The sequence below is a fragment of the Mauremys reevesii genome, linkage group 24, assembly GCF_016161935.1.
Source record: "Mauremys reevesii isolate NIE-2019 linkage group 24, ASM1616193v1, whole genome shotgun sequence".
Lineage (NCBI taxonomy): Eukaryota > Metazoa > Chordata > Testudines > Geoemydidae > Mauremys > Mauremys reevesii.
The window spans coordinates 19,838,885-19,862,206 of NC_052646.1; the positions used below are offsets into that span (position 1 = coordinate 19,838,885).

The 23,322-nt window shown below is 49.4% G+C and overlaps 2 protein-coding genes and 1 pseudogene across 5 annotated transcripts; 1 reads left to right on the top strand and 2 right to left on the bottom strand.

Annotated features, from left to right (window-relative positions):
* The first annotated feature begins 915 nt into the window (after positions 1-915).
* LOC120390174 (interferon-inducible GTPase 5-like) lies at positions 916-2,380 on the top strand. The gene has a single exon (XM_039512563.1). The coding sequence runs from the start codon at positions 1,131-1,133 to the stop codon at positions 2,358-2,360; it is 1,230 nt and encodes a 409-aa protein (XP_039368497.1). The 5' UTR covers positions 916-1,130; the 3' UTR covers positions 2,361-2,380.
* On the bottom strand, positions 2,101-7,187 carry LOC120390175 (annotated as a pseudogene).
* A 1,156-nt stretch (positions 7,188-8,343) lies between these two features.
* On the bottom strand, positions 8,344-23,271 carry LOC120390173 (interferon-inducible GTPase 5-like). 4 transcript variants are annotated; one of them, XM_039512560.1, is made up of 3 exons: positions 23,253-23,271; positions 18,558-18,635; positions 11,658-13,402 (listed from the first exon to the last, which is right to left on the bottom strand). In XM_039512560.1, exon 3 carries the CDS (start codon positions 13,396-13,398, stop codon positions 12,160-12,162), a length of 1,239 nt encoding a protein of 412 aa, XP_039368494.1. In that variant the 5' UTR covers positions 13,399-13,402; positions 18,558-18,635; positions 23,253-23,271; the 3' UTR covers positions 11,658-12,159. The 4 variants fall into 4 exon arrangements, 3 of the variants coding, with proteins under 3 accessions (XP_039368494.1, XP_039368495.1, XP_039368496.1); XM_039512561.1 differs by lacking the exon at positions 23,253-23,271 and adding an exon at positions 21,553-21,582; XM_039512562.1 differs by lacking the exon at positions 23,253-23,271 and adding an exon at positions 18,960-18,978.
* Positions 23,272-23,322: the final 51 nt, after the last annotated feature.

Consider the following 23,322-nt stretch of genomic DNA (forward strand, 5'->3'; position numbering starts at 1 on the left):
CTATCACATTACACTATGTACGACCCTGTAATTAAATAACCCCAGATCAAAGTGTGTGTATAGTCAGATATTAGAACTTCATGAATACTAATGAACGATACTTGCATTGTTTTCACTTCTCTGTCCCTACTATACTGTAATGGCAGGCAATTGTATGATGTATCTCACTCTAACTGAATTACTTGCGTGTGCAAAGGAAGTAGAATGTTAACTTCAAAGCAAGGGCCAGTGTGTTCAACAATGGAAATCCACAACTCAATCTGCAGCTGCTACGCATCAAAACTCACGTGGGTGAAGACATTGTTCAAATTTTCTTCTGGGAGCAGGATCTATAAATATTGGTTTGAGGGAATGATCCTGCATCTCTGGACTGTTTGGACACTCACAAGGGAACACTCCAGATGCAAGATAGAGATCCCCAAAATCATTTTGGATAATCCAGAGAGATTTATGCAAAACTAGTAGATTACTACATCTCTGCTGTCATTTTGGATTTACAATCTTAGACTCATCTGTTAATGTAATCTATCTGCTTTAACCTCTCAATAATGTTCATGTCTTTTCTTAGCTAATAAACTTTTAGTTTACTAGAGAAATTGGCTGCCAATGTTGTCTTTGGTGTGAGATTGAGAGTATCCATGTACCTGGGGTAAGTGACTGACCCTTTGGGGTTGGTAGTAACCTAATGTGATGTGATATTTGAGTTAAAGGACCATTACCAAAAAGTCTAGTTTGACTGGGTGGTAAAATTGGCTGGGGAGTCTCAGGGGACTGTCTGTGTCTCCATGGTCCAACTGATATAGTGATCCAGGAGTTCACATTTATTACTGGCTTGGTGAAATCTAATGATAGAATATAGGACCAGTTTGGGTGTATCTGCCCTGTTCTCTGACAGTCTGGCCTGAGATTGGCACTCTCAGTGGTGAGTCACTTCAGACAGTGTGACAATGATAATCAAACATTACTCTTGATACATTTTCTCTCTATTGGCATTATAGTAGCCTTATGAAGAGGCAGGAACAATCTGGACTCATGAAGTTCTTTGTAATGCCAATTTCTGTCTTCCCCAGCTTACCTTCCCCTTTTCTATCTGCACTGACTGGTATCCTTCTCTTTTTTTCCCCAGAAAGATGGCGTTACCAAGAGGTGCTTTGGATAGTAGATTTCAGGATACAGATTTTAATCTCTCCAATATGCCCGAAGAGGATATTGAAGAGCTAAAGGCTGCAGTTGAAAGAGGGAATCTTTCAGAAATGGTTTCTAAAGCGCAGGAATCCCTAGAGCAGTTGAAAAACATGAAACTCAACATCGCCATCACAGGAGAGTCAGGATCTGGGAAATCGTCCTTCATCAACGCCATGCTGGGTCTGGATGATGAGAATGAAGATGCAGCCAACGTTGATGTGATAGAAACAACAATGGAACCAACTCCTTATCCTCATCCCAAAGACCGAAATGTTACCATGTGGGACCTGCCGGGAATTGGGACACCGAGTTTCCGGCCTGACAGCTACCTCCAGCAAGTCAATTTTGCCTACTATGATTTCTTTATTATCATCGCTTCTGAGCGGTTCAAATCCACCCATGCTGACCTGGCCCAGGAGATCCAAAGGATGGGGAAGAAATTTTACTTTGTGCGTTGCAAGGTGGATGTAGACTTGCAAAATGAAAAAAGAAAGAAAAACCTGAGTGAGGAGACCACCCTGAAGAAAATCAGAAACGATTGCATGACAAAGTTGCAAGGAGCAGGGGTGACCTCACCGCAGGTTTTCCTTGTCTCCAAATGGGAGTTTGGCAAGTACGATTCTCCCCGACTGCAGGAAACTCTGGCAGATGATCTTGATTCTCACAAGAGGCATGTTTTCCTTCTTTCCCTGACCAGTATTTCCAGACCCATCCTGGAAAGGAAGAAGGAAGCCCTGGAGGATCAGATCTGGAAGCACGCTCTGGTGTCCTGCATCACTTCTTTACTTCCTGTTCCAGGTCTCTCTTTTGCTTGTGATGTTTCTCTATTGAGGCGCTGCATGGCAAGTTACCGCAAGACCTTTGGCTTGGATGATGACTCCCTGGTTAACCTTTCCAAGATGGTTGGGAAACCCATCGCAGACTTGAAGGCCGTGATAAAGTCTCCGCTAGAAGAAGAAATATCAAACCATTTTATTGTGCATCTTCTGGGCAAGGCTGAAGATCATTACATGACGTTAACTGAGCGTGTCGTCCATGAGATATTTCTGTCCGGTATCCTTTCAGCATTACCTTTTCCAATCACATGTGCCACGCTGAAGCGCTTTCTAAATGATGTTGCTGAAGATGCCCAAAGGGTCCTGACCAAAGCTTTGGAGGCAGAAGAGAAAAATTAAATGTAACAGCATCAAAAGTTCAGCACTGCCCAAGCAAAGAGATCAGATGCCAAAGGCCCCCATCCACTGGAGAGAAGGCAGCATCTCAAACCTGATACCACAATGGAAAAAGTATTGGATACGAGGCACATACAATGTGTGTGATTTCTTTGACTACAACACTCATGCTTCCTGTTCAACCTGGGGGGGTGCTAATCACTGGTACCAGCTTAAAGCGACATTCAACTGACCTGGTAATGCCGCACCCAACATTGACACATTTCTTCATTAAAAAGTCCCTGGTGAGTTCTTCCACCTGTGGTGATAGGATAACAGCCTTGAGCTCTGTGACGGGATTTGCAGCCTGCCTGGTCAGCTTAGCCAGGGAGTCATCATCAAGGCCAAATCGCTTGTAGAAGGTGATCATGGAGACCAGCAGGATTCCAATGTCACACGCAAGAGAGACTCTCTCAATGGGAACAGCATTGATACAAGCTGACACCAGGGAAATTTTCCATAAATGCTGCTTCAGAGCGGCTTTCTTCTTCTCTATGATTTCAGGGGAGAGGTTGGGCAGACTGAGCAGAAACACAAGTCTCTGTAGACTGGGGAGGTCCTTCTCCAGCGTATCCTCCAGTCGGTGAAAATCATACTGGTCAAACTCCCAGTTGGAGAGAAGAAAGACCTGTGGGTTGGACACCCTTTGGTGTCTCAGATGTTTCTCAGCATTCTCCCTGATCCTCTGCAAGACACTGTCCTGACTGTACATTTTGGGATGAGCCCTTCTTTCATTGGCCAAATCATCATCCACTTTGCAGCGCACAAAATAGAACTTCTTCTCCATTCTTTGGATCTCCCGGGCCAGGTCGGCGTGGCTGGAACGGAACCGCTCTGAAGCGACGATAATAAAGAAGTCATAGCGACTGAATTTCACCTGATGGAGGTACCTTTGTGGCCGAAAATTCATTGCCCCGATCCCCGGTAAATCCCACAGTGTCACGTTAGGGTAGGTAGGATGCGGATAAGCAGTTGGCTCTGTTGTCATTTCTGTCACACCCGTTGGGGCAGCTCTTTTGTCCTCAGTCTCCAGTCCCCGGATGGCATTGATGAAGGATGATTTCCCAGCACCCGTCTCTCCTGTAACAGCAATGTTGAGCACCGTATTTTCGAATGACTCCAGTGCCTCTGAGCTTTCAAAGCGGCTACCTCAGGGCTTCCATCTTTGAAGAGATCCATGAATTTCTCATATACTTGTATAACTGCATTGAACAATGCCTTTGGGTCTAACTCTATATCCACATCCTTCATGAGTGCAGAGAGAGACTCCATGGACTCCATGAAAGATTTGAAAGATGTCATCTGGCCCAGAGAAGGAAGAGGAAAAAAGAAAATTTCATTCAGCATTCGCTAGAGTTGGTTAAAACTCAGAATTTCCATTTGGCAGGAAATTCTGATATTTCAAAATTTCTATTTGTCCCAGATCAGAACAAAAAGTTCAAAATTTGAAATTTCCCATGTAACAAAAATTCCAGAACAATTAGTTGTGAAAATATCCACAGGGCTTTATTGAAATGACCTTATTTTGATAAAGTGCTTAATTTCCACTATTAATTGTAATATAAATATAATATACTATATACTTATTAATTAATAATTTTAGATACCCCTTTTGACCTATCTAGTTAAAGTTTAAGGCCCTGGGTGTTGTTTCCACTAGGAGGAGAAATTGATAGCATCCTTGCTCACAAGTGCAAATTCCTTTCATCCAGCACTCTTGGTTCAAAAAACTTTCTCTAGGCTTGACCCCATGACACTTCCAGGCTCTGGCTATCTCTCTGTGTCTCATGCTGCTCTCCCTCACATGCGTACATGCTCTCAGAGTACGCCTACAATAGAAATGCTACAGTGGCACAGCTTCGGCTACAGAAGGGGTCCTTCAATCACTGTAGTAAATCCACCTTTCTGAAAGCGGGGTGCTCAGTTAATGGAAGAATTTGTCCATTGACTTAGCAGAGTCTACACCTGGGCATAGGTTTGTTTAAGTATATCTCTCAGGGCAGTGAATTTTTCACACCCTTGAGCATCATAGCTAGGTCGACCTAACTTTGTAGTGTAGACCAGCCCTTAGCCAAAACAATACTGAGCCCTCCACCCAGTTCATAAATTCCTGAGCTGACTCAGCCCTTTGTTCTGGGAGGCAACATGTGCTTAATTATCTCTTACGATTACCTTTGAAGGGCGGTGGTTACACTCATAACTTTAAAATACTTAATATAATGTATACAAATTTAAATAACGTTGAAATGAAGGGCTTTGACCTTATCAAAACAAAATGTTTTGATCCTTTTTTGTTGGACATTTCAACTAAGTTGATATAGCTCCACAAAGTTTTGATTTTGTCCAATCAGCATTATCCAATGGAAAACTGTTCTACTGGGAAATTTTCCACCAGATCTAGTGGTTTGTTTTGTTTTGGTTTTGGTTTTTTTTTTACAGGGAACATAAAATCATCAGCTCATTTTTGTAACCTACAGAACCAGGACTAGATTCTCCTCCAGTGGCACAGAATTTGCAAAGTGCATCTCTGATCTCTTCACCTCTAGAATGTGCTACATTCAGGAGGGTGATGTGTGCACCAGGGAAGGACAGATGTACATTTCTGATAGGGAGAGCTCAGGTGTATGTTATGGATAGAACTTGGTGCAAGTTACCCCTGGATCATTGCAACACCCTTGACCCTCACCAGTACTGCCCTCTTGTGGAGCTTCACTGGCCAATTTCAGGCCTATTTGACAAAACAGGAAGTCCTGCTGTAGCTCCACCCCCTTTTCTGAGCCAACGAGAAGACTTCTTTGGGCAGTAGCGCACCCTACTGGAGTCCTCATTCCCTTCCAAGCCAGCCATGAAACTTGTGAGTCCCTCAATTCTCCATTGGACATTTTAGAAAAAGTCGCCAAATCCTTTAATAAAATAACGGTGAACAGAAATATGATCTATCCTTTGATTTTTATATCTGGAACATCATGATTTCAATTACTATCAATAATCAAAGGCAATCAGACAATCAAGTGCCTTTAAAATATTTGCTAATTGTATGTGTAACCCACTGGGCAGTTCAATCCCCGTTGCTGCTGAAAATGGGACCAACACACATGCCAAGCACTGTGGCGCTCAATGGGTGATAGTCAGGGGTCAAGTGGGGGAAGGTTGCATACTTGGTCCTGTCTTTCCCTCTTTTCACAACAAGTGTAATATTCATTTACCACACAGATGCAAGCAGAGGATGGGGGTGGGGGCTCCCTTGTGTGGGCTTGGGAGGTCGGGGGCAGAAGAATGGGAGACAAGGGATGGCTTGGAGTGATAGTGAATCATGAGGGTAGGAGCTCTGACTGCCAGAAGCTCGGACTGGACGACAGGGGATGGGTCACTTGATAATTGCCCTGTTTTATTCATTTCCCCTGAAACATCTGGCACCAAACATGCTCAGAAGACAGGATACTGGGCTAGATGGGCCATTGGTCTGGCCCAGTCTGGCTGGTCTTATGTTCTAATCCGGAACCCATTAACCCTCCTTTTTTGTCCTATGCCTAAAGATGTGTTAAATGGCCACTTCACCTGGAATGGTCTCTTGCAACCAATATGTGCTCCACCTTGCATTTAGCTGTGGCACGGAGCATCTTTCCCAGACTTGAAGAAAGAGCTCTGAGGAGCTTAAAAGTTTGTTTCTTTTACCAGCAGAAGTTGGTCCAGTGAAAGATGTTACCTCACCAACCTTGTCTGTAGCATAAATTTAAGCATCATTTTCTTATTTTTGTCACATTTTCCCAGGTGACAAAATGTAAAAAAATAATAAAATAAAATAAAAAATCAGAGACAGGAGACAAATCCCCACTTCCCATCAATTGTATCCCTCTGCCGGCCACACCCATGTGTTGGCTCACTCAGACAATTCAACAAAAGGGTTCCCCCCCAAAAGCCTATCTATATATGTCATGGAGTGTGGGGGAGTCAGGGCCCTGCACCCCCCACTTCCTCCGCTTCACCAAGACTCTCAGCCAGCCAGTAAAACAGAAGGTTTATTAGACGACAGGAACACAGCCCCAAAACAGAGCTTGTAGGTTCAGAAACCAGGACCCCTTAGTTCGGTCCATCTTGGGGGGGCAGGGAGCCCAGCCCCCAGTGCTGGACTTCCCTCCATTTCCCCAGCCAGCTCCAAACTGAAACCCCCTCCAGCCCTCTCACCCAGCCACACCCCCTGGCTCCTCCTCCAGCCTTGGTCCAGTTTCCCGGGCAGAAGGTGTCACCTGGCCCCAACCCCCTTCTGGGCTCAGGTTATGTGCTCACGTATCATCCTGCAAGTGAAGTCACACCCTGATGTCCCACCACCATCCAGCACCAATGCAGACAGTCCCAGTAAAACTCCCACACAACATTGCCAGGTCAATGCTCCCCACTCTGTCACACCATAAAATCAGACAATGGGCCACAACCCCTCCCCCACCGCCCCTTACTCCCCAGGCAGGGGAAGCACAAACAAAGCCACCCATGTGGGGCGGTGGCTGGTCCCCCCGGGAATGCAGCGGGGGGCCCCAAAGCTGCCTGTGCCTAAAGCTATCGTGGGGCAGCCGATCTGGGGACGTACCTTATGCAGCCTGTGCTGATGCACTGTCCTTCCTGGTCCTGGAGCCCCTGGTGAGTCGGGGAACCAATTTCTGCTGCTGGAACAAAATCAGCTACGGGGAGAGGGGGGAACTCTCCAGGACTTTTCTTTAGGGGCTGAAATGAAGAGAAGGGACTGGCTTTTCTCCAATGATTAAAGAGTTTTCAGTTTTAGTGAGGCTCGGGTCAGGATTCGTCCCTCCCATTCTGGGAACAGAGCCTAGATTAACCCATTATCTCTGCATAGCTGTAGAGTGAATCATTCCTTCCTCAGCCATTGCAGGTCCTCTTCTCTTCTCCCCAGGGCAGCCTAGTAACCCCTTCCTGAACCCTCTGCTAAGGAGAACATATACCTGGAACCCCGAACTCCCTGCCCCCAACCCCTGCCCGGTGCACCAAGAGACACATGGGAAATTGTTCCCCTTCCGAGCTGTCTCCCCACTTTGGGAGATATGCTGAGATCAGGCACTGGGCTAATTCTCCACCACCATGTTGTGTTGTCATTTACACCAGTGCAAAATGGGACCAGAGTGCTGCTATGCTGGATCAATAGAGCTGCACACCTGCCTTGCACTGGTGTGAATGAGTTTGCAAGGTGCAGGCAATGGAGAATCTCGCGTCGCTCAAACAGCTTCGTGACAGTCTCAGGAGCTGGTTTGGATCCTGTGCTCCTGGAAACCGAAAGCAACAGGCTGAGCTTCCCCTTTCTCCGAAATGGGAGGAAGCCGGGAAGTGGGGCTGGCTCTGAGCCACCAAACTGCAAAGAAAATTCCTCCAGCCCTTAACTCTTGCAAGGAAACACAGGCGAGGACACGGCATGTGGAGCTGTTTAGCCGGCAGCCACCCGACAGCAGCTCGAAAGCAGCTTGTCTTTTTCCCCAACAGAAGTTGTTTGCCAATAAATATATTTGCTCAGCCGCCTCATCACTTCCATGAACGTTGTGTAAGCAGAGAATGGTCCTGCTATTGTGGGGAACATTCTGCTCTCAGCTGCAGCTTGGACCCCTCCACACGGCTGGTCTGCACTGCCCCAGCTCCCCAACTCCTGATCTTCTGGCTCAGTGCTGCTGCTCCGCCCCCAGCCCAGCTCAGTCTGCTGCTCTCCCCTTAGCTCTGCCCTGGCTCAGGTAGCCCCAGCTCACACGGAGCATTGGACCGTGGGCTCCTGGCTCCCTCATTGGCCTTCAGCCCTATCTAGCGCACTGACCTGGGGTGTTGCCTTCTCCTCACTGGCCCCGGGGACTGTCAGTCTCAGGATCCTGACTCCTCTTCAGCCTTTCCCCTTTATTTTGGTATCAGGAAAGCTGCCTATGCATAAAGCTAAAGGAAACCATTAGCTGTTCAAACTTGTCCAATAGCAAGTTCCCCTGTCCTGTGGCAGCACCATGGGGCAGCCGATCTGGGGACGTGCCTTACGCAGCCTGTGCTGATGCACCGTCCTTTCTGGTGCTGGAGTGACTGGTGAGTCAGGGGAACCAATCTTTGCTGCTGGAACAAAATCAGCTGTTAGGTGAAAACTCTCCTGGACTTTGCTTCAGGGGCTGAAACGAAGAGAATCAGAGAATCAGAGAATATGAGGCTTGGAAGAGACCTCAAAGCAGGACCAACACCAACTAAATCATCCTGGCCAGGGCTTTGTCAAGCCCTTAAAAACCTCTAAGGATGGAGATCCCACCACCTCCCTAGGTAACCCATTCCAGTGCTTCACCACCCTCATAGTGAAAAAGGTTTTTCCTAATATCCAACCTAAACCTCCCCCTCTGCAACTTGAGACCATTACTCCTTGTTCTGTCATCAGGCACCACTGAGAACAGCTGAGCTCCATCGTCTTTGGAACCCCCTTCAGGTAGTTGAAAGCAGCTATCAAATCCCCCCTCACTCTTCTCTTCTGCAGACTAAACAATCCCAGTTCCCTCAGCCTCTCCTCATAAGTCTTGTGCTCCAGCCCCCTACTCATTTTTGTTGCCCTCCGCTGGATTTTTCCACATCCTTCTTGTAGTGTGAGGCCCAAAACTGGACACAGAACTCCAGATGAGGCCTCACCAATGTTGAAAATTTAAAAGGGTGGAATAACCAAAATGGTGGATAAAGGTTGGAAAAACAATTCAGCAAGAAGATTCACACCACATGCAAGGTAGAGAGGCGTAAGCATGGAGAAGCTTTATTGTCGTAACACAAACAGCAGGTATTATCCCTGCTAATTACGCAGAAGGTGGAAGTAGCATTTCCAACCCATTTTATATCACATTTGCAAAAGCAGCGATTGCTGTAAAATCAGACAGCCACAATTTTCAAAATCTTTTGACGTGCAAGCAAGTAGAATTGTCAAGTTCAGCTCTTTTGTAGTCACTGACTCACCAGATAGTCCAGGTAATTCTAGGCAGGCAACTTCAGAGAGATCCAGAAAAACCGTTAGCCAATGTGAGCTATTTGCAAGCATGATGGAACCGGCTGTGTGTTCACACAACACGTCTTTAATATCATGCTAACTCGACACAATTACCCCTAATAGCATGTTGGTTACCCACATCCAGCTAACACCCTGCTAAATGCTTCCAGGCCTGATACTCATTTACTCTAAGGCTCTGGCCTCTTCCCACTGCCAGATCAGTGTAAAATGCCCTTAATGTCAATGGGAATCGGCCTGAGTGTTTGGTTACACGCTGTGTAACGTCCCAGCGCAGAGCAGCCCCAGGACAGACACTGGTTACGGACTATGAAATACGGTGCACGTCAGTCGTGTCATGGTGGTAACATGGGCCAATCATCATCTGAGCCCAACACAATGCGATTACAATCCACGCACCCCAGGTTAGTCTGAGCTATGATAGTGATTCCTGGACACCTAGAAAAACCGAAACTCAACGTGAGAAAACAAGCCACTAACTACAACTCAAATCACAGGAGCTGCCTTTGGGGTCGCTCTGTTCTGATAGCTTTCCTGGACTATTATATTGGCAGCCTAGTGGCTTAGGTCCAGATTCTGGTTTGTGCTCACTTACACTCTGGAAATCCCTTTGACTTCTCTGTTAAGCCAGGGCCAAATTTAGTTCTGCACTGTTCTCTGTAGTCACAGGAAAGGTTAAACGTTCCACAAAGGGACACTTTGTGATGCAGGTGGTGTGACTAGGTGATCCTAATGGTCCCTTCTGGCCTTAAACATCGATGGATTTTCAGCCACTTCAGGCCTGAAATTTAGATGTAGTTCATTTTACAAAAATTTCAAATCCCTACAGAAATGGGTTCATACGATTGAGAGAAGCACGTTATTCCGGGCAAAGAGTTTGGTTTGGATTTCAAGATTTCCCTACTTTGCTGGCATCCAAACATCACCGCCTTGTGCTAGTGCATGAGAGCCTAAGAAAGAAAGTGACTCAGTGCGCTGCAAATAGTAAAAGGCCAGATCTTGACTTCAATCCAGCTGGAAATAGACAAAATATTTTAACGGTGAGTGTTAGAGAGCTTATTCCTTCACTCTTACCCTTCCCTGGTCCTTCTCACATGAACAGAGAGCAACAATACCTGAAGTCCAAAGGTGCAAACAATGAGAAGTTTATTGGGGTGAACTTCCAGCAATAGGGCCGGCTCCAGACCCCAGCGTGCCATGCGCGTGCTTGGGGCAGCATGCTGCGGGGGGCGCTCTGCCTGTTGCCAGGAGGGCGGTAGGCGGCTCCGGTGGACCTCCCACAGGCGTGCCTGCGGAGGGTCCGCTGGTCCCGCGGCTCCGGTGGACCTCCCGCAGGCACGCCTGCGGATGCTCCACCGGAGCCGCGGAACCAGAGGACCCTCTGCAGGCCCGTCTGCAGGAGGTCCACCGGAGCCGCGGGACCAACGACCGCCAGAGCACCCCCCGCGGCGTGCCGCCGTGCTTGGGGCGGCGAAATTCCTAGAGCCGCCCCTGTCCAGCAAGCTTAAATCCAAGTTTTTTTTCCTTATTTTTGAATCCCATCTTAACTTTCTGTTTGCCCCTAATTTATATAGTAATATTCTCAGCTAGACCTTAACCAATCATTTTACTAAAATTTACCTAACCAATTCTAATGTATTGTAACATGATTAGCTAACCAATTATATCCCACCACCTTAATTAGTTTACACCCAGAAAAATTAATTATACAGCAGAGAGAAACCATTACAGAACCAGACAGAGACCATGCAAATAAACATATAAAACACTGCAGAAGTGAGGATTTCACAACTACATCCATACAGACATAAGGGTTCTCCAGCTGTGTCTATTGATAAGTGAGTTCTTACCAGACAGAAAACTATCAAACTAAATTTCTAGGCTCTTCCCTTTCTCTGGAGGTGATAGATCGAATCACCTTCCTTACAGCCCCAAATGGCCTTATTTTAATATGACTAGTTTGGAATGTGAGGACGTGACCATACATTTCCCAGTTTATGGCTGCTAAAGAAGCAGGCCTCAGACTGTCACAGTAAGAGAAGGCCATTACACAGACAGTAATTTTTAATTCTTTCTTTTATACCTCTATAACTAGCTAAGTGATAAGAATACACCTAAATTCTTAAAGTATAGGCCTTTGCAGACAGGCCTGAATATCTATATCCTAACAGTGAGGGTGATTAACCATTGGAATAAGTAATCAAGGGTTGTGGTGGATTCTTCAGCCCTGGAAATTTTTAAATCAAGACTGGCGGTTTCTCTAAGAGATCTGCTCTAGGAATGATCATAGAGGAGTTCTCTGGCCTGTGTTGTGCAGGAGATCAGACTTGGTCATCACAATGGTCCCTTTTGCGCTTGGAATCTATGACCCTATGAAAGTTACACTAACTTCCCGCCATATGAGGGTATGGCCCCAGCAGCTTAAATAATGAAAACTGGAGTATGTCTTAAAACCTGTGTCAGGTATTATTACCAAATAACATAGAGCAAAGTTTTGTTACACGGTATTTGTTCTGAGAGTCTCCCTCAATTTTCCCTTCGGGGCGTTTAACAGAAATTGTGGGATCAGAGACCTTTACCTCAATTTTACCCATTTCCCTACTTTAGAAAAGAATATTTGTTTTTAAAATACACCAAAGTCTGGAGATCTTTTCTGACAGTTTCTTTTTTGCACTGTATTTGCATTCCCTCTCGGCTGGCTCTGATCTCCAGCTGCCATGAGATATCAGGTACCTTCCTCTTTTGTGGCTGTTGTTAATCTCTTTTCTCAGCTCCCTCCAAAGCCCTTTTCAGGACTCTTTGAGCATCTTCTGCAACTTGAGCCACAAACGTACGCAGCAATCTGCCCGTGACTCTGTAAGACGTCACTGCTGCTATCACAGTACCAATCCCTGGGATCATGCTGATGAAATACTTCGCTATCATCATAACCTGCCCTGTAGCCTCTTTCAGAAGCTTGAAAGCCTCATCTCTTGATCTATCTTTGGCCAGCGGGAATTGTATCACAGTCTTCAGCTCACCAGACTTGCCCATGGGCTTTTCAAGGGCTCTGAGGGAATAGTCGTCTAGGCCAAAGCTCTCACAGAACTTGGTCACGTTATCCACCAAGATGCCAACATCCCACCAAACAGAGAGAAACGGGAGAGGAATGGTAGCGATAGCGCCCGAGTTAAAGGCTTGCTTCCAGATCTGCTGCTCCACGGCCTCTTTCTTCCAGTTTAAGGGTTGTTCAGAGGTGCTGAGCAGGCCATGAAAGATGGCATGTCTCCTGTGAGTGTCGAGTTCATTTGAAAAGGTCTCCTGAAGTCGGGGAGCATCGTACTCCTCAAAGTCCCATCTCGACACCAGAAAAACCTGTGGGGAAAGGATGCCTGCTTTTTGCAGGTTACTGATGCAATCGTTTCTGATTGTCTGCAGGACCGTCTCCTCCTTGACCTTCGTTTTTCCTTTTCTTTCACTGCCCAAGTCCACGTCCACCTTGGAGCGGACAAAGTAAAACTTCTTCCCCATCCTCTGTATCTCCTGGGCCAGGTTGGCATCCGACTCTCGGAACCGCCCTGCTGTGATAATGATGAAGAAATCATAGCGAGCAAAATCCACCTTCTCCACATATGCGTTTGCTGGATAATTTGGCGTCCCGATCCCAGGCAGGTCCCACATCATGACATTTGGGTGCTTGGGATGCGGATAAGGAGTTGGCTCCTTTGCTGATTCTGTCACCTCGGTCTCAGCTGCACCTTCATCATCGTCAGCTAGGCTTCGGATGGCGTTGATGAAAGATGACTTGCCAGAGCCCTGTTCTCCGGTGATGGCAACATCGAGCTTGGTATTTTTTAACAACGCGTCAGATTTCTTCACCACTGTGATGGCTTCAGCGAGGTTTCCTGCACAGACAGCAGCCTGGAATTCTTCACATTCCTCATGGGACAGACCACTAAGGTTACTGCCCCAGTCTAAAAATAAATCTGCCCAGAAACTTCTTGTACCTGCCATTTTCCTGGGGAAAGAAACACCAATTCCAGCCATGATCAGTATTTTGTGCCCAGAGACAATTTATTAACCTGCACACAGTAAACAGATAGAGATATCTCCTATTAGTGGGCACGTAAACCCACCGAGTTGTAAGAAAAGGATCTTTGGTTACATATTGCAAGAAGTCAAATAATCTACGGATAACGTCTGAGAGTGGCCAGCAGGGAAGGGTTCGTTTCCACATACCCTGACTTGCAGCGCCCCAGTGTGACATTAGAGGGGCTCTGCCGCAGGGCGTGTTCTGGGTGGCAGGAGAGGCCGTGTGCCCCTCAGTGCTGACCCCAGTGCCCAGCCCAGTGCTGTGCAGCAGGGAGCAGGGGGAGGGGCTCAATCGGGTGTTATCGCCCCACCGAGTCAGTGCTGATCCTGGGGGGCGCTGTGCTGCACAGAACAAGGGTGGGACAGAGTCCCCTCGGAGTCAGAGCTGACCTGAGGGCACCAGCACGTTGTCAGGGAGAGCTCGTCTGCAGGGACAATCCCTGGCGGGGGGGAAATGTGGCACTTTTAAGTTTCTGAAATAACAGGCGATCTCTCCACTGCCCAGGAAACTGAACCTGGTCTGACCCTGTGATTTCGAGTCTCAACTTAAATTCCTTGGTTCTGTGGGTCTGGACTTGGGGAATAGCATGGGAGAGGCTTCTGGCCCCTCTCTTTTCCCCATAAGCTGAATCCTGTGTCGAGGTCAGCTCTCAAGTGGGGGCGCCTGGAATGAATTCTCAATTAACATAAGAACGGCCAGACTGGGTCAGAACAAATGTCCTTCTACCCCAGTCTCCTGTCTTCCACAGTGGCCGGCGCCAGGTGCCCAAGAGGGAATGAACAGAACAGGGAATCAGCATGCGACCCATCCCCTGGCGCCCATTCCCAGCTTCTGGCAATCAGCACTCTCCGGCTCTGGCTACACTACAGCGCTGATGGAGGTGCAGTTGTGCTGATGCAGATGCTCTAAGCTGACGGGAGAGAGCTCTCCGGTCCGGTCGGATTAATAACACCAGCAGCCCCGGCTGACAAAACCCCCCTCTCATTCTCACTCCTGCTGCTGGGAAACAATGCAAATAGAAATGAGACTCTCCTTTCGGGGGTGGTATTCTGGGTTCAATCAGGGCTCTACATTCGTTTCTGAGGCCTGGGAATGGTGTAGGGTCTGGTGGGTTACAGCAGGGAGGGCGGGGAGTTCGGTCCCCTGGGTTCTGTTCCTGTCTCTGGGTCACAGCCCGTGCACCGGAAGGGGGGCACCATGGGGCTATGTCCGTTCCACTTTTTACCAACTCCAGCAATATCTGGAGCTGGGTGTCTCCTCCGGCCCTGCCTGGATCGGGCCCCGCCCCCCGCGGACCTCCCCCCGCCTCCGCGACCCTGCCTGGAGCAGGTCTCAGCCCCCGCGTGTCCCCCGCCCCACCGCGCCCCGTCCCTGCCTGGCAGAAAGCAGCCGCGCCTCTCCCCTGCCTGCTCTGTGCTGCCGGAGGGCTCCCGGCAGAACTGCTGTCTGCTGCCGCAGGGTCCTAGTGCCTGCCCCCCACTAATGTCCAGGCAGGCTGCCCTTACCCTGAGCCTCCCCAACGCCCCAAACCCTCAGCCCCAGCCAGAGCCCTCATCCCCCCGCACCCTAATCCTCAGCCCCAGCCAGAGCCCTCATCCCCCCGCACCCTGATCCTCAGCCCCAGCCGGAGCCCTCATCCCCTGCACCCTAATCCTATGCCGCAGCCAGAGCGCTCATCCCCCCGCACCCTAATCCTCAGCCTCAGCCAGAGCCCTCATCCCCCCGCACCCTGATCCTCTGCCCCAGGCCTGAGCCCTCATCCCCCCGCACCCTGATCCTCTGCCCCAGGCCTGAGCCCTCAGCCCCCCGCACCCTAATCCTCAGCCCCAGCCAGAGCCCTCACCCCCCCGCACCCTAATCCTCATCCCCAGACAGATCCTCATCCCCCCGCACCCTGATCCTCATCCCCAGCCCTGAGCCCTCATCCCCCTGCACCCTGATCCTCAGCCTCAGCCAGAGCCCTCATCCCCGCACCCTGATCCTCAGCCCCAGCCGGAGCCCTCCTCCCCCCGCCCCCTAATCCGCAGCCCCAGCCCAGAGCCCTCATCCCCGCACCCTGATCCTCAGCCTCAGCCAGAGCCCTCATCCCCCCGCACCCTAAGCCTCCGCCCCAGCCAGAGCCCCCTCCTGCAACATGAACCCTTCATCACTAGCCCCAGAGCCCTCATCCCCACATCCTAATCCTCAACCCCAGCCCTGAGCCCCCCCACATCATGAACCCCTCATCACCAGCCCCACAGCCCTCCCCCCACAGCCCAACCCACTTCCCTAGCCCTGAGCCCCCGCCAGCATCATGAACCCCTCATCCTCAGCCCCACAGCCCTCACCCTGCACTCCCTCCTATCCCCAAACTCCCTCCCCCGTCCCACACACCCCTTCCTAACCCCAAACTCCGTCCCAAAGCCTGCACCCTTCACCCCCTCCTGCACACCCACCCCCTGCCCCAGCTCAGAGCCTGTACCCAGCACCCTAATCCCCAGCCCAGGATCTGCACCCCAGACCTCCCCCGCCGAGCCCCCTCCGAGAGCCTTAGACAGGTGGGGGCGGAGTTCTGGGCACCACCAAAATTTTTACAAACTTGCCACCCATGCCCCTGCCTGGTGCACAAATAGAAACTTGTGAAATTGTTCCCCTTCCATCTGTCTCCCACCTTGGGAGATATGCTGAGATCAGGCACTGGGCTGATTCTCCACCATGTAGGGTCATCATTTACACCACTGCAAAATGGGTCTAGAGCTGCTATTCTGGATCAATCGAGCTGCACACCCGCTTTGCACTGGTGTGATGAGTTTGCCACATGCAGGCAATGGAGAATCTTTCATCGCTCAAACAGCCTCATCTAATTTACAAGGAGCTTTGTGACAGTCTCAGGAGCTGATCTGGATCCTGTCCTCCTGGGGACTGAAAGCAACAGGCTGAGCGGCCCCTCTCCCAGAAATGGGAGGAATCTGGGAAGTGGGGCCGGCTCTGTTCAATATCTTCATCAACGACTTGGATATTGGCATAGAAAGGACGCTTATTAAGTTTGCAGATGATACCAAACTGGGAGGGACTGCAACTGCTTTGGAGGACAGGGTCATAATTCAAAATGATCTGGCCAAATTGGAGAAATGGTCTGAGGTAAACAGGATGAAGTTTAACAAAGACAAATGCAAAGTGCTCCACTTAGGAAGGAACAATCAGTTTCACACATACAGAATGGGAAGAGACTGTCTAGGAAGGAGTATGGCAGAAAGGGATCTAGGGGTTATAGTGGACCACAAGCTAAATATGAGTCAACAGTGTGATGCCGTTGCAGAAAAAGCAAATGTGATTCTGGGATGCATTAACAGGTGTGTTGTGAGCAAGACACGAGAAGTCATTTTTCCGCTCTACTCTGCACTGGTTAGGCCTCAACTGGAGTATTGTGTCCAGTTCTGGGCACTGCATTTCAAGAAAGATGTGGAGAAATTGGAGAGGGTCCAGAGAAGAGCAACAAGAATGATTGCAGGTCTTGAGAACATGACCTATGAAGGAGGCTGAAAGAATTGGGTTTGTTTAGTTTGGAAAAGAGAAGACTGAGAGGGGACATGAGAGCAGTTTTCAGGTATCTAAAAGGGTGTCATAAGGAGGAGGGAGAAAACTTGTTCACCTTAACCTCTAAGGATAGAACAAGAAGCAATGGGCTTAAACTGCAGCAAGGGAGGTTTAGGTTGGACATTAGGAAAAAGTTCCTAACTGTCAGGGTGGTTAAACACTGGAATAAATTGCCTAGGGAGGTTGTGGAATCTCCATCTCTGGAGCTATTTAAGAGCAGGTTAGATAAATGTCTATCTGGGATGGTCTAGACAGTATTTGGTCCTGCCATGAGGGCAGGGGACTGGACTCGATGACCTCTCGAGGTCCCTTCCAGTCCTTGAATCTATGAACTACAAACAAAATTCCTCCAGCCCTTAACTTTTGCACGGAAACACAGGTGAGGGCCTGGCACGTGGAGCTGTTTGGCCGGCAGCCATCTGACAGCAGCTCGAAAGCTGGTCTCCCTCCCCCATGCAAGTTGATCCAATACAAGATATTAGCTCACCCACTGTGTCTCTCATAAGTGGGGGTGGCCCTGCTACTGCGGGGAACTCTCCTGGCTTCTGCACTGCCCTGGTGGAATAGGACAGTGACAGGATCTGAGTGCTCGCTCCCTTCACCTGCCCTCAAGGGCTCCCCTTCCTCCCTCCTGTGCAGTAGAGTCCTCAAAACCCCAACAAGGCTGGGCCTGGGATCCCTGGGTGGAGGGGGGGCTGAACCCCCAGTCTTGCCATGGTTAAATAGGCCAGGAGCTAGGGTGTCCCCACCTTGGGGTGCTCCCTGCACACTGGACACCTCCCTGACCCCTTGATCCCTGTGTTACGTTCAACTCAAATACAACTTATTGAACACCAGCTGTAAGCAAAATATGGACGAAATGGAAAGGGTTAAAGGAACAAGTAACACCCCCCCTTTGGGCACGGGGACACCACAACCCGCTGTCTCTGGCACATGAGATCAGTTCACCATCTGCTCCTCACATATCCCAGGCCTGTCTCCCATGCCCTGCGCGAGCTGCAGTGTCACTGTGGTTTGACCCTCCTCTGGCGGCTTCACGCGCCCTCAGGAGCTAGGGGACAGGACCCCTCTTCCCACCATCGGCCCCCTGGCATTTAGCATCATTTTCTTCCTTTGTCACCTTGTCCCAGGTGAAAAAATGTAAAATGAAGTCAGCGAGAGTAGGGAACCCCCCCCCCCATCTCCCTCAGTTATATCCCTCTGCTGGCCACGCCCGTGCGTTGGGTCGCTCAGACAATTCAACACAAGGGTTTCCCAGAAAAGCCTCCCCATATAATCAGACAATGGGCCGTCTCCCCTCCCCCACTGCCCCCTTGCTCCTCCAGGCAGGGGAAGCACCAACAGAAGCCCCCATGTGTGGGGGTGGCTGGTCCCCAGGGGGCCCCCGAAGCTGCCTGTGCCTAAAGCTAAAGGAAGGGGTTAGTGGGTCAAATGTGTCCAACCCCCAACAGCAAGTTCCCCTGTCCTGTGGCAGCATCGTGGGGCAGCCGATCTGGGGACGTACCTTACGCAGCCTGTGCTGATCCACTGTCCTTCCTGGTCCTGGAGCCCCTGGTGGGTGGGGTCAGGGAACCGCTCTTTGCTGCTGGAACAAAATCAGCCGTTAGGGGGAAAATCCCCAGGAATTTGCTTCAGGGGGCGAAACAAGGAGAAGGGACTGTTCTCTACTGATTAAGTAGTTTCTTGTTCTGGTGAGGCGCGGGTCAGGGCTAAGCAGCAAGAAGATTCTTGACTCCTGGACTGGAACAGGATGCACCCCTCCCATTCTGGGAACAGAGCCTAGATGAACCCTGTCCAGTTTCTGTTATTTTCCCCATGTGTGACCGGCTGGTGAATGTTATTTAATCAACAATTAATTTAAAAAAGGAATAAGGAAACATGGGGAAGGTTAAAGGAAACACATCACCCGCTCTGTGGCAGGGACCATCACAAACAGTGTCTCTGGAACATCAGGGCAGTTCACAGTCTCTTCCTTGTAGGTTCAGGCCTCCGTCTCAGGCCCTGGCTGGGCTGCAGAGACGCTGCAGGTGGGACACTTGCAATGGGGATGGGCACACACCTCTGGGCTTTGGGTGGTGGGACCCTTCTTCCCAGCGTCAGCCCCCCATCGGGTTAAGATCCCCCTCCCAGCCTGGCCTGCAAGGGCCCTTGGCGGGGGGTGTCTTTCTGCGCTGGGCCCTTTGCCCAGGGTCCCCCCTGGGCTGGCCCCGGTTGCTCACCGCACCTGGCTCCCTGGCTGTAGCTCTGCTCCCAGCACAGGAGCTGCTCTCCCTGGGCTGGCTCTGGCTCTGCTCCCAACTCTGACCTGCTTCCTGGGCTGTTTTTCTGCCCCCTCTGGATCTGGCCCGGCTCTGCTCCCCAGCTCAGCTTGGGCCCCTGCTCTCTCCTTAGCTCGACCCAACTCTGTCTGACCCAGGCAATTCCAGCTCACATGGGGGATGGGACCCCCCTGGCCTCCCTCATTAGCCTGCCCGTCCTGTCATTCAAGCTGACCTGGAGCGTTGGTCTCTCCCTGTCGCCCGTGGGGACTGTCAGTCTCAGGCTCCTGATTTCCCCTCGACCCCTCCCCTTGTGGTACTGGGAGCTAGCAACCAAAACTCCCCACTGAGTGTTAGTAAGGGGATAACAGTCCCCTTACACAAGAGTTAAGGGCTGTAGGAATGTTGTTTGCAGGTTGGTGGCTCAGAGCCAGCCCCACTTCCCGGCTTCCTCCCATTTCTGAGAAAGGAGCAGCTCACCCTGTTGCTTTCGGTTTCCAGGAGCACAGGATGCAGATCGGTTCCTGAGACGTTCATGAAGCTCCCTGCAAATCAGCCAGGGCTGTTTGAGTGATGTAATATTCTCCATTGCCTGTACCTTGCAAACTCATTCGCACAGCAGGGGAGTAGTATATACCTAGATAGTATTCGTCACCCTGTCTTTTTGGACAAGTTTCCATGCTCCCTTTAGGACTTATGTCCTGCTCTCCATTCCCATTTCAGCCGGTGTCGAGGTTTGGCACCATTGGCCATTTTGAAAAAAAAATTGACTATTTTTTATGTTTGAATAGAGGGAATGTCGCCTGCTGGTGCTCTGATACATTTGGTCAATTGTTTAGAGAAAAAGGTTGAAAACAGATTGAGAGAACTTTAGGAAAAATAAAGAGCTTTGTTTTTAAACGGTTAGTTTGGAAGAATAGAGGGAAACTACTGAAGAAAAGAAGGATTTTTGGTTACATTTAGTAAGAGGAGATGATTTTAAAGGCCTCATTTGGCATGTTATTAAAGAATAAAAAAACTGAGATAAATTTAAAAGATGCATTAAATATAAGGGGAGGTTAAAAAAGAACAAATGCCAAAAAAGAGAATTTTGTAAAGCAGAGACTGTTTAGTGAGCACATTGTAAAAATATAGAGGTTGGTTAGTAAAGAAGCATTTAGAATATTAAATATAAGGGTAGGTTAAGAAATGAACATTTTAAAAGATTGAAATAAAAGAGAAACATATAAAGGTAGGTTAGAAGTGAAAACAAGGCAAGAAAAGGTCACGGCTGAATCAGAGAGAGAGAGAGATCTTACCCCTGTGGCTGTTCCTGGGGAAGGAGGAAGCTTCCAACACTCACAACCCCTCAGGTTATTTATCTCCGCTTTTGGATCGGACCAATCAGATGCTGTTCCACAGCTGCATCATAGAATACATTTTCCTATAGGCCCAAGATTTTTAAACAAGAGCCATCTCCCTCCCCTCCCCTCATGACCCCCCCTTTAACTGCCTTATTCTTATCTAAAAACAACAGACCCCCCGCCCAAGCATTTGCCCCCACCATGTAACACTTCTGCATAGGTACTTTAATAAAGGTTAAAATCATAAGCCCTTATTAACAAACGGTTTTTAAAAGTTATCCCCCTATGTTTTAGACTAACATTGGAATTTGCTTCAGGGGGCGAAACAAGGAGAAGGGACTGTTCTCTACTGATTAAGTAGTTTCCTGTTCTGGTGAGGCGCGGGGTCAGGGCTGAGCAGCGAGAGGTTTCTTGACTCCTGGACTGGAACAGGATGCACCCCTCCCATTCTGGGAACGGATCCTAGATGAACCCTGTCCAGTTTCTGTTATTTTCCCCGTGTGTGACAGGCTGGTGAATGTTATTTAATCAACAATTAATTTAAAGAAGGAATAAGGAAACATGGGGAAGGTTAAAGGAAACACATCACCCCGCTCTGGGGCAGGGACCATCACAAACAGTGTCTCTGGAACGTCAGGGCAGTTCACAGTCTCTTCCTTGTAGGTCCCAGGCCTCCGTCTCAGGCCCTGGCTGGGCTGCGGGTGGGACACTTGCAATGGTGGTGACCACACACCTCTGGGCTTTGGGTGGTGGGACCCTTCTTCCCAGCATCAGCCCCCCGTCGGGTTAAGATCCCGCTCCCAGCCTGGCCTGCAGTGGCCCTTGGCTGTGGGTGTCTTTCTACGCTGGGCCCTTTGCCCAGGGTCCCCCCTTGGCTGGCCTCGGTTGCTCACCGCACCTGGCTCCCTGGCTGCAGCTCTGCTCCCAGCACAGGATCTGCTCCTCTGGGCCGTGTCTTTGGCTCTGTGGCTGCAGCTCTGCTCCCAGCACAGGAGCTGCTCTCCCTGGGCCGTGTCTCTGGCTCTGTGGCTGCAGCTCTGCTCCTAGCACAGGATTTGCTCTCCCTGGGCCATGTCTCTGGCTCTGTGGCTGCAGCTCTGCTCCCAGCACAGGAGCTGCTCTCCCTGGGCCGTGTCTCTGGCTCTGTGGCTGCAGCTCTGCTCCCAGCACAGGAGCTGCTCTCCCTGGGCCGTGTCTCTGGCTCTGTGGCTGCAGCTCTGCTCCCAGCACAGGATCTGCTCCCCCTGGGCCGTGTCTCTGGCTCTGCTTCCAACTCTGACCTGCTTCCTGGGCTGTTTTTCTGCCCCCTCTGGATCTGGCTCGGCTCTGCTCCCCAGCTCAGCTTGGGCCTCTGCTCTCTCCTTAGCTCTGCCCCACTCTGTCTGACCCAGGCAATTCCAGCTCACATGGGGGATGGGATCCCCCTGGCCTCCTGACTCCCTCATTAGCCTGCCTGCCCTGTCCGTCAGGCTGACCTGGAGCTTTGGCCTTTCCCCGTTCCCCCTGGGGACTGTCAGTCTCAGGCTCCTGATTTCCCCTCGACCCCTCCCCTTTTGGTACTGGGAGCTAGCAACCAAAACACCCCACTGAGTGTTAGTAAGGGGATAACAGTCCCCTTACACAAGAGTTAAGGGCTGTAGGAATGTTGTTTGCAGGTTGGTGGCTCAGAGCCAGCCCCGCTTCCCGGCTTCCTCCCATTTCTGAGAAAGGAGCAGCTCAGCCTGTTGCTTTCAGTTTCCAGGAGCACAGGATGCAGATTGTTTCCTGAGACGTTCATGATGCTCCCTGCAAATCAGTCAGGGCTGTTTGAGTGATGAAATATTCTCCATTGCCTGTACCTTGCAAACTCATTCATAGAATCATAGAATCTCAGGGTTGGAAGGGACCTCAGGAGGTATCTAGTCCAACACCAACACAAAGCAGGGGAGTAGTATATACCTAGATAGTATTCGTCACCATGTCTTTTTGGACAAGTTTCCATGCTCCCTTTAGGACTTATGTCCCGCTCTCCATTCCCATTTCAGCCGATGTCGAGGTTTGCCACCATTGGCCATTTTGAAAAAAAAAATTGACTATTTTTTATGTTTGAATAGAGGGAATGTCGCCTGCTGGTGCTCTGATACATTTGGTCAATTGGTTAGAGAAAAAGGTTGAAAACTGATTGAGAGAACCTAAGGAAAAATAAAGAGTTTTGTTTTTAAAGGGTTAGTTTGGAAGAATAGAGGGAAGCTACTGATGAAAAGAAGGATTTTTGGTTACATTTAGTAAGAGGAGATAATTTTAAAGGCCTCGTTTGGCATGTTATTAAAGAATAAAAAAACTGAGATAAATTTAAAAGGTGCATTAAATATAAGGGGAGGTTAAAAAAGAACAAATGCCAAAAAAGAGAATTTTGGAAAGCAGAGACTGTTTAGTGAGCACATTGTAAAAATATAGAGGTTGGTTAATAAAGAAGCATTTAGAATATTAAATATAAGGGTAGGTTAAGAAAAGAACATTTAAAGAGTGAAATAAAAGAGAAACATATAAAGGTAGGTTAGAAGTGAGAACAAGGCAAGAAAAGGCCATGGCTGAATCAGAGAGAGAGAGAGATCTTACCCCTGTGGCTGTTCCTGGGGAACGAGGAAGCTTCCAACACTCACAACCCCTCAGGTTATTTATCTCCACC

Bases quoted from the DNA above. Each gene is read 5' to 3' on its own strand.
- LOC120390174 (XM_039512563.1), top strand. From the start codon at position 1,131: ATGGCGTTACCAAGAGGTGCTTTGGATAGTAGATTTCAGGATACAGAT.
- LOC120390173 (XM_039512560.1), bottom strand. From the start codon at position 13,398: ATGGCAGGTACAAGAAGTTTCTGGGCAGATTTATTTTTAGACTGGGGC.